The 15,759-nt window shown below is 35.5% G+C and overlaps 1 protein-coding gene across 3 annotated transcripts in view; it reads right to left on the bottom strand.

Annotated features, from left to right (window-relative positions):
• The window catches only part of LOC148628442 (cyclin-G-associated kinase-like), a 163,967-nt gene that overhangs the window by 128,120 nt on the left and 20,088 nt on the right, over positions 1–15,759 (bottom strand). For all 3 annotated transcript variants that reach the window (XM_088587597.1, XM_088587607.1, XM_088587616.1), the window contains exons 4-6: positions 11,494–11,608; positions 1,798–1,937; positions 510–635 (exon numbers count right to left, since the gene is read on the bottom strand). In XM_088587597.1, coding sequence (XP_088443723.1) covers positions 510–635; positions 1,798–1,937; positions 11,494–11,608 — 381 coding nt within the window. The remainder of the gene's footprint in view (positions 1–509; positions 636–1,797; positions 1,938–11,493; positions 11,609–15,759) is intronic.

The following is a 15,759-nucleotide window of genomic DNA, read 5'->3' as shown; positions in this document are numbered from 1 at the left end:
CCAAGCAGTAAACAAGGACTCATAAAATCAAGACATTTACAGCAGTTGAAACTAATACGAAAAGATACAGCACAAATGCCACTAAATACAAGGAGTGAAATCAGAAAGGTAATGGCAATGTCTTTGCTCAGTTGAGACACATATATTCCATTGTTGATTCCTATATACCGCCCTAAACTTTGTTTGCTGGCGGAAAAAAATCTATTTTTTGTATAAGCGGCCATGTTTTTCTTATAAAAAATTTTCAACACTCATACAGTTTGTACCTAAGGAACAATCAAATTCTGCCCAGTAGTTTCTGAGGAGAAAATTTTTGAAAGAAATATGAGGAGATATTTTGATGATCAGTGAGAGCTAGTAAAAGAGTATATATCATAAAAGTGATTACCTCATTTAAGTGACACTCTATATTCCACTAAATTTCTTTTCTATTGATTCATCACAGGTAAGCAACATAACTACTATTAGTACCTGTACATTAAAACCAAAATCAAATTATAAATATTTACCTCATCTTCCACCAAACTTCTCTGTATAGCTGACCAGCCAGCATCAGGAAAATGAGTCTTTGAAGTTGCACTCCCAAAGTCACATAATTTTATTGCACCATGAGAACTAAGAAGTAAATTTTCCACCTTAAAAACAAAATTTTCATGCATACATTTTGCTCAATTTCAGTTCAAAATTTCTTTCACTTTTCACCCATCTAATTAAAATAATGCAAACAGTTCTGAGCATTTTTGGTTCAATAGTTGCACTGACAAGACAATTTATGAGGCTTTTTGGCAATTTTTTTTAAGTTCAAAGGGACATAACTCCTACAAAAATTAGGGGATCAAAATTTCCTGGTAATATGCATAACAACATATAATGTTCTTGCTACAAACCTAGTTTCGTAAAATTCAGTTTAGCAGTTTGAGAGGAGTTGTGCTGACAAACTTTGTGAAAGACACACAGACTGACAAGCCAAAAATAAAAATATAAAATAAAATGTCGTTAACAGGCAATAACTCCAACAAGGCTTAACAGATTAAAACCAAAAATTGACCAGAGATAGATCTCATCATGCTGAACACTTTTACCCGTGTCAGAATTCAGCTAAACCTAATGGTTTTGGAGATATATGTGAAAAACTACTGTCTGATCCCTATGTTCTATTTTTAGTAACAGCGGCCATGGTTTTCAACGAATCAAAAATCCCCACTTCAGTTCTATGCAGGATACCCCAAGAAACATTCATACCAAGTTTGTTCTAATTAGACAAGTCATTTCAGAGGAGAAGAGTTTTATATAATTATCAATGATGACGACGGATGCCAAGCGATGGCAATAGCTCACAAGGGCTTTGGCCAGGTGAGCTAATAAAAATCCCTTGAGTGATAAAGGAGCAGTTGCACTTAAAAGTTTTAACATGTAAAACCAGATTTTGATTATCTCCCATTGGAGTCCTCCAACAGCAAGCACATCTACATATGATGCACAACCTTCCTATGAAATTTTATCAAAATTTCCTGAGCGGTTTAGGAGAAGTTGCACTTACTAGGTTGTAACATGTAAAACCCATAATTTGGAATATCTCCAGTGGGAGTCCTCCAACAGTAATTATGTTCCTTCATGCACATCTGCATATGAAGCAAAACTTCCTTATAAAATTTCATCAAAATAATTAGAGCGGTTTAAGAGAACAAACAGACTGACAGACAGATGTAAAGATTCCTATATACCCCCCGAAACTTTGTTTGTGGGCGGTTTAATAAACTTATTTGAATGAACTGATCAATACCACTTAATAGTCACCTTCAAGTCTCTGTGAATAATAGGTGGATTCTGTCTATGCATGTGTTGAACAGCATGACAGGTCTGGAAGAACACAAGCAAGACCTGGTCACATGACAATAGACCTCTCTTTCTGTTTATAATGTCAACAAGCTGTCCACCTGAAATAAGAAGAAAAGATTCATAAGTAAAAACATGTAGCATAAATCTAGCATATTCTTCCCTTGTCAGCCAAGAGAGTCAGCAGGTTGGAATGAAAGTTTCCTATATAATTTTTTTTTTCACTGATGGAACAGTTAATTTCTAACTAGAAGTAAACCAGAAATCATTCAGATGGAATCCATTTCTGTGGGCCCTGCTACCAATTTTGGTGGATTAGGGAAGAAACACAATTTTGTGGATTTTGAATTCTTGGTTTTGATGTTTTTCCTTTAGTCTCAGTTTCCGCTATATAGATGATGTATTATCTTTAAACAATCCTAATTTCTGGGATTTGATACATCCCATCTACCTCAAAGAACTTGAGATAAAGGATACTACAGACACTGTGAATTCAGCCTTACATCTTGACATACACTTAGAAATCGATGGTAAAGGAAAACTATTGACCAAAGTTTACAACAAATGTGATGACTTTTCATTCAGAATTGTCAACTTTCCTTTCATCTGTGGCAACATCCCTTCAGCACCTGCATATGGAGTGTTCATATCACAACTCATACTTTATGCCAGAGCTTGCCAAAACTACACAGACTTTTTGTATCATGCTAGCTTCCTAACAAATAGGCTTCTGGAAAAGGGTTATGTTGCTAAAAGATTGCAGTCATCACTACAGAAGTTTTATGGTTGTCATCATGAGCTCCTGGATTGTTATGGTGTATCCATCTGTGCCATGAAAACTGATTTATTCAGCATGTCATAGTTTTCCTTTCCTCATTTGTCTACCCTGGACTTGACTTTCTATGAGCAACTCTGCAGGTGTTTCTAGAAAAGCAGAGGACACTTACCCTACTAGTGCACCTGGTCCATGCTCCAAGTTTTTAGTGGAGTCCAAGTTGCTCATTTGCTTTTGTTACTTTATGTATGATTTTAGTTACTCCATGTTCTTTGTTGTGTATGTCTATTTACCATGTCTGGTCTCTGTGCCTGGATAATTTCTTTTGATTACCACTATAACCTTCGTTCCCTTGATTATTCTTTCAATATACACCAATGGGAATCTCCTTTCCATTAGAAACCGAATTTCATGGTTTGGTTTACCAACAAAAACCAAGAAATTTGGTAGCCCATGAAGATTTGAACTTTCACAGTAGTTAAATTCCATGAAATGCTGGTTTAAGGCACCTTTTTGGCCCCTTTTTTTTAAGGCAGAAACCACTAATTCCACTTCCCATAGACTTCAATGCTAATTTCACATTATTCAATGGCTTCTCTGGACTTTACCTTAACTTTAACCTGCAGAGAGGACTATATATCAGTATGATTCTACATATGTCAGCTCACAATCCTCAAAATGGCATGTGGGGTTAGCAGACTTGCAGTGCCGTACTGGTCACCGGAAGTGAAGGGTCTATGAACAGCATGGGAAATCCCAGTGTTTTCAGAAGATGGGGGTATACAGTCAAACCTGTATTAAGCAGTCAACTGAGGAATACTCAGTGACATTTATAGAGAGTTGACCTTTAGAATGAGGTTACAAATTGTGATGTACAAAGACTTTGATGTCAGCATATAATCCCATATTCATTTAGATTGTACTACCTCTGATTGTCACAATATTACATGTTTTTATCTTTCATTTTCAGAGGTAGATTCAAGTATTTAAAAATAATTTCATTTAAAATAACAATCAGATAAAAACATATGACAATAAAAAACAAAGTATTTCCTCATTTCCTGTTTTATGTTGTTTTCACCATCTATGTTATTTTCAATGTCCTCTACAATATCTGCTTTTCTTTTGGCAATTTTAGTAATTTGTGTTTTTCCTTTACAACGGCACGGGCATCTTTTCCACAATTTAATTTTTTATTGCCTCATTTCTTTCCATTTTACGTTTCTGAGACATTTCATTGCAACTCGAACTTTCATTATTAAACTGAAGTCTGAAGTTTTTACCACCAGTGAGTAAATTTCACAATTTTACTTTCGAATCTTTAATTTTGTTTTCATTGCAATACTGATTTAATCCATTCAGTAACGTAATTATCTGTATTTACATGTTCTAAATATAATTAACTCACGTGACATGATACTGTTATTGGGTCAAGTGATAACCAAATGTTTACAAAATGATCGGTATAAGAAGTCAAAAAGATGACTTCGGCCGAAAAATAGGTGACTGTTGGCCGCATTAGGGAGGTGAGCGCTGATTTGAGATAGAATAAATAGATAAAACAGTTGGGTGGGTTTTGAAATGACCGTTAAGCGAAGGTGACTGGTGATTTGAGGTGACCGCAGAGCAGGTTTGACTGTATTTAGAAATCATTATGGAGTTTAGGCTTTACATCACAAGAAGCAAAATGAACCTATAAAATGTACAGAAATGTTTTTCTTTTCAGAAACAGTTCAAATTTTTAAAATAAAATGAGACTTTTTTCACAGCACTATGAGGAACAGGGGGTAATTTCTGCATATGACTATTTTTGCATATGTTACAAATGCTCATTGGTTTGAATTGGTGGTCTATAACCTAACCTGTTGGGACCATAACCCCCAAAACCAATAGCAACCTTCCTTTTGTGGTTTACAACCTTGTTATAAAATTTTAGAAAGATAAACCAACCAAAACTCAAGTTATTGCATGAAAACTAAGTGTCTATGGATGATGACAACACAGAAAACAATGACAGCACCATAACAATAAAGGAACACAAATTTTTTGAGGTTGTATAAAAAACTGTAATGGATGGAAGGACACATGTGGATGGAAAGACAAGGTGATTGCAAAAAAAAAACACCTAAACAAGTCAAAGAATACCTGTAGTTTCATTTATGCAAGACCACATGGAACATATCTTTGATATTATGATCATATCGGTGAACACCTAACAGTGTTCAATTAAACTAGAAAAACTGTGAGCAATGCTCACTAAATTTATATTCCCCTCCCCCAAAGATGACCATATCAATAGAAATCTTAATTGTAGGCTAGGTACAGAACTGAAAAAAAGATGACTATAGGGGATTAATAGTGTTAATCAAATACTGATATTTTTTACCCTGTTGGGTTATTGTCTCTTTGACATATTACTAAATCCATATTCAAATATGCAATGTACATGTAACCTTTGAAGTGTTTAAGGTTGAGTGAATGTCCTCAGTGGCTTCACGGTTTCTTGCTTACAACAGAAATTCTAAATTAATTAAATAATATCTTATATAAAGCTGTAATCTGTATACAGAAATATCTTAAAAGCTCATCTAATCACTATATCTGCAAACATCTAATCATTCCTTCCAATGGGTGATGATAAATCTGCAATGGAAAATTTCCCAATACCTCACATGTAAAAATTCTAAGTTGCACAGAAAACAGAAAGTAGAAGACCTAGAAAGCTGGAAAGGGAAGATGCTGTACAAGTCATCATGCTTAAGCTGTATACCAATAAAAAGCTCTCAAGAGTGCAGCATAATACAACTGCAGTGGTCAAACTGAACAGTTGGGGCAAGTGGTTTTGACACTATATTGCATAAATTTTTCAATTTCAACTAAAAATTCTAAAATTGTCAAAGAAGTATAGCAAACGGAAAACCAGTCCACCTACTGATTTTAAACTGTATGGAAACTTATGTTACTCCTGTTGTGTGTAACTGAGTGAAAAAGGTAATTACAGTCCATGGTCGTCAATAAAAAGCATGAAAACATTTTATTATGTCCAATTTCGGTGTTGTTTACTTTTTCATTAGCAGGCACTACCAGCCGTGATATTTTTAGATAAGATGCTCTGGCTGGTTGATAATTATTGGTAAAATATAAGCTGCCTTATGATTGGCTAAGCACTTGTAATAAAAGCATTGGGCATTACCGGAAACAGAAAATCTAGATTACTGAAATTTTCAAGGCGGCAACTTTTAAAATGTCTGAGGTGCTTTCAGAAAGTGCGAAAGTTAGTAGTTGAATAATAGATTAATGTTGTTGTGTTATGAAATCTAGAGTCCTAGATGGTTAATATATGTTTGCTGTGTGGCTAGATATTTTAGTATTTTATTTCTATTTGTTTAGGTGCAAAAGTCTGGTGCAAAACTCCAGTGACAAATTCCAGGTGCAAATTCAAGGAGCAATTTATGGGTGCAAATCCAGGAAGCAAATCCTTGGTGCAAATTCAAGGTGCAATATCTGGGTACAAATCCAGGGAGCAAATCCTAGGTGCAAAATAATGTTGAAATACTGAGTAGTCTTGGTTTTCATGATCCATAACTAACATAGTGTAAATACAATTATTACAATAGTGATGTATGTTGTTGTCCATGTAGACCCATCTTAGGGAAATCATCATAATAGGTAATCATCTTAAGTTGTAAGTTTCCATGTGTAGTTCATATAATTTAATATATATACGGGGATTGTGGTGTTTAATATCTGAAGTTGACAAAGTGTCGTAAGATGTTTGGTCGAATGTTGAAGTAATGTTAGACCTGTCCAAGTACCCAAAGAGCCAAATCGTTCCGGTCATTCTCTCAATATTATTTGTGATTAATAAAATATTCATATTTTATTCAACTCTCCTCTTTCTATAGTTTCATCCCTTTATCCTTTAGCGCATTTTAGTGGGCGAAGTTTGCAACTCGCTAGACCAAATGACATATTGAAAAACCATAACATAGCCTCCTTCAGTGATTGACTCTAGCACCGGAGGGGCGGCATTACATTTTTGGTTGCAGTGGTGGGATAAGCTTGTTTTTAGTCTTGTTTGTTGTAATAACATTTAATATTTGTTTAACGAACGTTATCATGCTTAAATAAGATGGATGATTCCAAAATTTGTTTTGGCCCAGTGTCAAATGATTGGAAAAGTCAAAAGGAAATTATACCAAGTGGTGTTGACAGCAGTGAGCAAAACAAATGATTGAATTACTATAGCTAAGAGAATGGTTGACGAAACGACTTCTGAAATGAAGGGTCTCATGGACAAATGTATGTCAGATTTTTCTGTTAAAATGCAAGATATGTTGACAAATTTTCAACATAAACTTGATTCTGTGACCATGAGCACTCCTGTTCGTCCAATTAAAAAAATATATGATTGTGGAGTAGTAATTTCTAACGAAACAAATCACAATAATAGTCACTCAGTTACAAATGATAACTCAAAGGGCATGGTTGAAATTAATTGCAAAAGAAAACCACAACTTTATGATGGTAGTGATGATCTGGATGAGTATTTAACTGATTTCAATTTATTGGCAGAATTGAATGGGAGGAATCCTAGATCAAAAGTACTATTTTTAGCAAGTAGTTTGTCAGGGGGAGCAAGGGCTATTTTAAATGAAATAACACAGAGAGCGAGAGACACAATTTTGATAGTTTAGTATCCATCCTTGAAAGAATTTGGCTAAACCTAACACATGGAGATGTATGTGAAAAAACTACTGTCTGACCCCTATGTTCTATATAAAGTAACGGCGGACAAGTTTTTTGACGGATCAAAAGTCCCCACATCAGTACTATGCAAGATACACCAAGGAACATTCATACCAAGTTTGGTTCCAATTGATTAAATAATGTCAGAGGAGAAGATTTTTGAAAGAAATACAATTAAAATTAGCAAAAATCATTGAAAAAGGGCAATACCTTTAACATGACTGCTGTCTGACCCCTATGTCCTATATTTAGTAACGGCGGCCATGTTTTCTTACCCTTATAAAATCCAAACAGTCATTTTGTGCAGGATATTCTAAGGAACAGTCATCATAAGTTTCATGCAAAGTAGAGGAGAAGATGTTTGAAGAAATTGTCAATGACGATGACGGACGTGAAGTGATGGCAACAGCACACATAGCCTATGGCCAGGTGAGCTAAAAATAGCAAAAATCCTTGAAAAGGGCAATAACTCTAACATGGCTTGATTAATTACAACCAAAATTTGAACAGAGATAGATCTCATCATGCTGAACACTTTTACCCAGTCAGAACTTAGCTAAACCTAACAATTTTGGAGATATGTGAGAAAAACTACTGTCTGATGCCTATGTTCTATTTTTTAGTAATATTGGCCATGTTTTTTGACGAATCAAAAATAACCACATCAGTTCTATGCAGGATACCCCAAGGAACATTCATACCAAGTTTGGTTTTAATTAGTCAAGTAGTGTCAGAGAAGAAGATTTTTAAAAGAAATAGCAAAAAATAGCAAAAATCGTTGAAAAGGGACAATAACTCCAAAATGGCTCAACTGAATAAAACCAAAATTTGACCAGAGATAGATCTCATCATGCTGAACACTTTTCTCATGTCAGAATGTAGTTTAACCTCACACTTTTGGAGATTCATGAGAAAAACTACTGTCTGACCTCTATGTTCTATTTTTAGTAACAACGGCCATGTTTTTTGACAGATCAAAAATCCCCACATCAGTTCTATGCAGGATACCCCAAGGTAGAAGTCACACCAAGTTTGGTCTTATTAATCAAGTCGTTTCAGAGAAGAAGAGTTTTGTATGATTGTTAATGACGACAACGGAAGCAACGATGACGACACCAAGTGATGGCAATAGCTCAACTGGCCTTTGGCCAGGTGAGCAAAAAAAGGTGATACATTAGAACTTAAAGAAAATAAAACCGTTTGAATACTTAATAATACAGTGATCAGTATAAGTTAAGTAGTAAAATCATAGAAATAAGTGGGTCCAGAATAAGAATTCGATTGGTTCTATTAATTGTCAACGTTGTCCAACCAATATGAAAAAGATTTCGATAAATCTGATTTCATCAATTGAAAGTTTCTTTCTATTTATCAATGTTTTCGAGGTATTTGCAGAAAACTGCTAAAATCATCATTTTTCACCTTTCAAGGACAATAACTCTAACAAGGAATTGTCTGACAACTTAGATCCCCGCAGACTTTTTGTAGGCCTTATAATAAGGATTATTTCAGCAATTGAATGTTTCTTTTTATCTTCTTCAGTTTTCAAGATATTGGCTGAAAACTGCAAAAAAAAACACCATTTTTCACCTTTTAAGGGTAATAACCCAAACAGTCATCCAACAACTTCGACCCAATACAGACTTTTGTAGGCCTTATAATAAGGATCATTTTGGCAATAGAAAGAATTTAGCTAAACCTAACGATTTTTGAGATATATGAGAAAAAATTCTGACTTACCCCTATGTTTTTTTTAGCAGTAGCTGCCATGTTTTTTGACAAATCAAAAACCTGTACATCAGTCCTATGCAGAACACCCTAAAGAACATTCATATTAAGTTTTGTTCTGATTGGTCAAGTAGTTATAGAGGAGAATATTTTTTTTATGTAATAATGTTAAAAATAGGGAAAAAAACATTAAAAAAGGGCAATAACTCCAACATAGCTGAACAGATTATCTAACTATTTGGAAATATATGCAAAAAACTTCTGTCTGAACCTTTTGTTCTATTTGTAGGAACATCAGCTATGTTTTTCGTTGGATCAAAAATCCCAATAACTCTACATTGGTTTTAATAAAACACCTATTTTAACCCTTTTTGGTCATTTCCAAAAATTGGCAGAGGCCACCAAGTCCAAATCAGATAGAAACATTCTGTTAGTGGTTAGTAAAGAGTAATAAAGGGAACCAAGGTTATATTGGTAATCAAAAGAATGTAATCCAGGCACAAATACCAGACATGGTAAACAGACATACACAACAAAGAACAAAAAGTAACTAAAATCAAACACACAAAGTAACAAAAGCAAATGAGCAACTCGGACTCCACTAAAAACTGGGAGCATTGAGTGGACCAGGTGAACCAGTACGGTAAGCGTCCTCTGCTTTTCTAGAAACACCCGCCGAGTTGCCCATAAAAAGTAAAGCCCAGGGTTGACAAACAAGGAAAGGAAAACTATGACACATTGAACAAATCAGTTTTCATAGCGCAGATGGATACACTGTAACGATCCACGTGTTCATGATGACGACCATAAAACTTTTGTAGTGATGACTTCAATCTTGTAGCAACTTAACCCTGTTCCAGAAGCCTATTTGATAGAATACAAAAAGTCTGTGTAGTTTCGGCAAGCTCTGGCATAAGGTATGAGTTGTGATATGAACACTCCATACGCAGGTGCTGAAGGGATGTTGCCACAGATGAAAGGAAAGTTGACAATTCTGAATGATAAGTCATCACACTTGTCGAAAAGTTTAGTCAATAGTTTTCCTTTACCGTTGATTTCTTAAAGTAGGTTCTAGCTAAATGATATTCTTTCTTTCGTATCATATCAGCTATAAAGTAAGCCTCATAAGAGTGAAGGAAAAGGTCAGCAAGTAGAGGAGCACAATTTGTTCCCATTGGAATACCGACCGTTTGTTGAAAACCACACTGGACAAATATGTTGTCGATTAATAATTCCAGCATTTTGTAAGCATCTTCCTCTGTATATTTGGAGGATGATTTGGAATTATTTCTTACAAAGTATGAGGAATCATTATTAAGAACTATATATTTGTATCTAGGTGTACCTTCTTTTTTGAAAAAACAACGATGTATAATGTTTTTAAGTTGGGATTTTAATTGAGTATGGGGAATAGAAGTATACAGTGTTGAAAAATCATATTATTATATTCTGATAATATATTTCAGGATCCACATTGAATTAATACCACTACAGGTGTAACAAGTGTTGTGGTAGGACTGCAGACCCTCTTTGACAGCTGTGAGTATAAAAGTTAAAAGTTTTGAAAGAGGTTTGGTGGTACATTTTGCAGATCCAGCTATGTAACGTTGTTTGTATGGATTCTTGTGGAGTTTAGGAATCCAATACATAGATGGTAAATTACAATCATCGTCCTTGGTAGAATAACCAAAAGAGGATAGCACAGATTGATGATTTTCAACAATCTCTAAAATCATATCAAAATTTCAGAACAATTGGTTAACCACAACTAAAGTTATTGCATGGTAACCAAATTTCCCAAAACACCAATGCAGACAAGGGCGGCTGCACATATTTTTTGTAGGCGTATTAAAACCTAATCATTCCTTCCAATGGGTGCTGAGAAATCTGTGACAGTAAATTTCCCAATACCGCACATGTAAAAATTCTAAGTTACTCAGAAAACAGGAAGTAGAAGACCTAGAAAGCTACAAAAGGGAGACATGGTACACTCATCCTACATAAGGCATATACCAAAAATCTAATAATTCCCTCCAGTAGAAGCCAACAAATCTGAGATGGCAATATTTGTTATAAACGAAATGACGCCTGGACACCTGTATTACTTATTCCCCCAATGTTCAAGGGGCGTATAATAAAAATTTTAATGGATGGAAAGATGGACAAGGTGATTGCAATATAGCCCCACTCTAATGAGTGGCGTATAATAAAATGAACTTCATGTTTTGTCAAAATTCTTCACATGATGTCTTGCCCTCTTATAAAAATCAACAAATGAGGGATTTGGAAGAGTTACTCTTACAAGACAGACAAAGGTGAATCAAATATACCCACCAAACCTTAATTGCAACAATGGAGGGAGATAAATAGCAGACAAGACAGGAAAGGACATGATTGAAACTTACCACCACATAGTTCCATCAATAGAAGATATTCAGCTTGTCCATGTCCAGACTCTTCCTTACCAATTGAAGCTGCTGCTAAAAACTGGACTATATTTGGATGGCCAGTCAACTTTTTCTACAAGGAAATAGTGATAAATTTATTAATCTACCCAAATTTATAACAAGAGGCTCCTTGAAGTCATCTGACATATCCTGTATGGCAGGGAATATATTTTTAACCAAATATGTTTCCCTCAAAGGTTTTACTTGGTGTTGCAGCAGCAATAGTGGAAGCAAGAACAAATGCTTGTTACAAAGTTAAGATGACTTACAGCCAAAATATCAAGAAATCTAAAAGTATTCTTAAATTCATACAGCAGACCATGTTTGGAAGGATCTTTAAAGAGTCAAGCCATAAATTATGATTCTTAACAGTAAAGAAACAAATTAGTTAGTAGAGGAGCACAATTAGTGCCTGAGGGATATTCATTTACTGTAAGTCAAGATATTATCCTGGTATCATGAAAATGCTTGTTTTCTGGTCCCTTCTGGTCCCTAAATGGTTCAAGTCACAACCCTCAAAATCAATCACAGGCTTTTTTTTGTGATATGGCACCTGATGGTAAAAATTTATAAAGATCTAGACACTTTTACTTAAGCTAGTGGCTGGTCCCAAGCCTGAATGAGACAGAAGGAGGGTTGGGCATGGGGCTAGCACCTCCACCCTGTTAAACCTTTCAACGCTAAAGAAACATTGATGATTATCCAACAGACACAAAGTGACCTGAAACATAAAGGTACTTCAACAGGAAGATCTATGACGTGCAGAGATGTACCGAACACTCTTTCATCAACCAGTAAGATTTTATAGATTGGCATCTGGAATGTACAAATAATGTACGAGGCAGGGAAAGCAGCCAAAATAGCAGCAGAGATGTGCAACTATAAGCTGACTGTACTTGGACTTTGTGAGACTAAGTGAAAGTGTCCTTTACTCCATACATGAACAAGATGGAGCACCACATACACTAGGAGTAGCACTCATGTTAGGACAAGATGCACAGAAAGCATTTAAAAGGATGGAAACCACAAGGACCAAGACACTTTTCAGTATCCTTCAAGACAAAGAAGAGGCACGTCAGTATGAATGTGGTAATGTGCTATGCTCCAACGAATGATAGCAAGGAAGAAGACAATTTCTTTGAAAAGCTTGGTACCATCTTAGTACAACTTAGTAACAAAGACATCAACATATTAATGGGAGGATTGGCAGGGATGGAAGAAGTTATGGGACATATAAGGAGAATAGGTATGGTCAATATGTCAAAGAGACAGCAACTCCATTGGGATGAAAATGTCAGCCCAAGGTAAACCGTTGGTCTTAAATGAACAACGAAGAAACCCTCACATCACAGGACAGGCTGCAGCTGGCCCCAAAACAACATTGTACACAGGTACTGTAAAAAAACGCCCCTGTATACTCAAGTAGCATAAAAATAAACTAGAGGTGAAAAGGGAAACAAGACATACGGAGGCCAGAAATTCCTGACTTGGGACAGGTGCAAAAAAATGCGGCAGGATTAAAGTACTTGGGCACGATCACAACCCTCCCCCTTTAAAATCTGTCCACTGTAGAAAAAATATTAAATAATTAAACATACCCAAAAAATCAGTTCAAAAAGGTCTGAGTCCCTAGTCACAATGGAAATAAAGAAACTGAATGTAAATAATATTAATGTAATAAGGACTACTACCAGTTAACTGACATGCCAGCTCCAGATTAGCTTAAACCTACAAAAAGTTATATTTAGGAGATATAAATGAGAATGGTGAGAAGTTTTGTGATGCTTGTGCACCGAATAACTTTGTGATTGGTGGGTGCATTTTCCAACACAAGAGGATTCACATTTAGGCAACATGGGATGCATGGTATACATGTCTTTAGTAGTGTTTTTTCTAGCACTTCTTTATTTTTTTCCAGTTATAAATTGATATATCAATTGAGTGTTATTGGTTTAACAATTAAGAAGCTTAAAATATTTAGATATAACACTATATAAGATCCTTCATACCCTCAAATACCCTAGTCAGGTGGTGATGTAGGGGTATTGTTCAAATCCTGACTAAAGAAAAACAAATGAATAAAAAGAACAAACAAACAAGAACTGCTGTCTGATCCCTACATTTTATTTTTAGTAACAGTGGCCATGTTTTTCAACAGATCACAAATTGAAATGGTTATTTGGGGTAGAATACTCTAAGGAAAATCTTCTTAAGTTTCATCCAAATCCATTCAAAGAAAACAGATAATGACATCGACGGATGCCAAGTGAATGCAATAGCTCACATTTTAGCCAAGTGAACTAAAAAGCTAACGACAAAAGACAACAACAGACGACGACGGACGGCAGATGCAAAGTGATTACAATAGCTTACACGGTCTTTAGGCCAGATGAGCTAAAAAGGCATCAACTCCAAAATGGCTTAACAGCTTTTCATAAAAATGAAAAGTTTTTCCAGAATTTGGCTAAATCTAACATTTTAGGAGATATATGTGGAAAAAACTTCTGTTCCACACCTATGTTCTATTTTAAGTTATGACGGCCACTTTTTTCAACAATTCAAAAATCCCAAAATCAGTTCTCGACAGAATATCCTAAGAATATAACCAGAATGGATATGGTGAATATGTCAAAGTAACAACAACCCTATCAGGATGAAAAATGTCATCTCAAGGCCACCCATGGGTCTTCAATGCATGATGAAGAAAATTCATACCAAACTTGGTTCCAATAAGTCCAACAGTGTCAGAGGAGAAGAGTTATTAAAATTTGTTAGCGACAACAGCTAAGATGACAGACCCCTCCCTGCCATGTGAGCTAAAACAAGAGGAACTAAAGAGCCTGAACTGCTTACTTGCCTTGATAAGCAACATTTTATTTCTATAACAGTGACCATGTTTTTTCACTGGTAAAATTCCTAGCACTTAAAACATACGAACAATCATATCAACTTTCACTGAATTCTGTCCAGTAGCTTCTGAGGAGAAAATTTTTGAAAGTAATAACATCAAAAAACAGTTCAGGAGACATATGCAACAAACTGCTGTCTTATGTACATGTTCTATTTTAGTGACAACAGCCATGTTTTTCAAAGGATCAAAATCTCCATTTTAGCTCTAGAAGAATACCATTAGAAACATGCATACCAAGTTTGGTTATAATTGGTCCAGTAGTGTCAGAGAAGAGAAGGGGTTCAAATCCTGCTATATATCAAATAGTAATGCACTAGCAAGTAAGGTGGTTGAGTTCCCACATCCAATTAGACTTCTTATAAATTTGATGTTGTTCTATTTGTATACTGTTGCAGATCCTCTACTGCCTTACCCGATACCATCAGAGGTTGTCCTATTCAGTTAGATCATGTGCTAATGGTCATGTTTTAGATTTACTTACTAGGAAGTATCACTTGGTTAACAAAAGCTGTGTTGTATATAGCCTAGTTGTTCTAGTGGTCTAGAACACTTAGCGCAGGCGGTGTTGCCATAGATGTTAGAGACGCGAAGGGGTTCCAATCCCACTGAGGGAACAACCAAATTTGCATCGCAACCTTGCATCAGTTCTAGAGTTGGGGTGTTTCATCAAATTCCATTCAGTGGTTTCAGACACAGACGTGTTGCGTATTAGAAGATGGTCCCCTCTTGGTCAACCAATAACAAAGTCCATGTTTTACATCAGAAAACCCAAAAGTCATTCAGATGGAAAATCAAAATAAAAGGTGCACAATGGAATCATGAAATAAAGAATCTGTGAAAGTTTCATCAAAGTCCATTCAGTGGTTTTGAGAGAAGTTGCTGATTAGAACTTAGGATAGATGAATGGACAGACACTGCAATCACTATATACCTCCCGCTTGTCAAGAGGGAGGTATAATAAATGTTGCATTACGAAACCAGACATTGCCCCTAAAGGGACTAATACCCCTGCAGCCTGTTGAACCCAGTACATTTGGGGACCAATGTGGACACATGGTTTACATTGGACACAATTTTTATGGTGATAAACCACTTTTGATACACAATTTGCTGCTATTCCTAAAACACCCAACTTCAAACCACAATCAGTACTATTTTTTGTTTTTCTGGATAACAACACAATGACAAATATGACTGCAAATTTATCTAAATATAAATTCCTGACAATATACACATCCCAATATGGTAATTAATTGATTAAGTTTCATAACAATCATGGCAACTGTTGAGGAAGAGTTGCTGACAACACATAA

Source organism: Perna viridis, chromosome 1 (genome assembly GCF_037379345.1).
Source record: "Perna viridis isolate PV_CMFRI_1.1 ecotype Kerala chromosome 1, ASM3737934v1, whole genome shotgun sequence".
NCBI classification, from domain to species: domain Eukaryota; kingdom Metazoa; phylum Mollusca; class Bivalvia; order Mytilida; family Mytilidae; genus Perna; species Perna viridis.
Note: the sequence above shows the minus strand (reverse complement) of the source record. Positions and strands in the feature narration are given on the sequence as shown.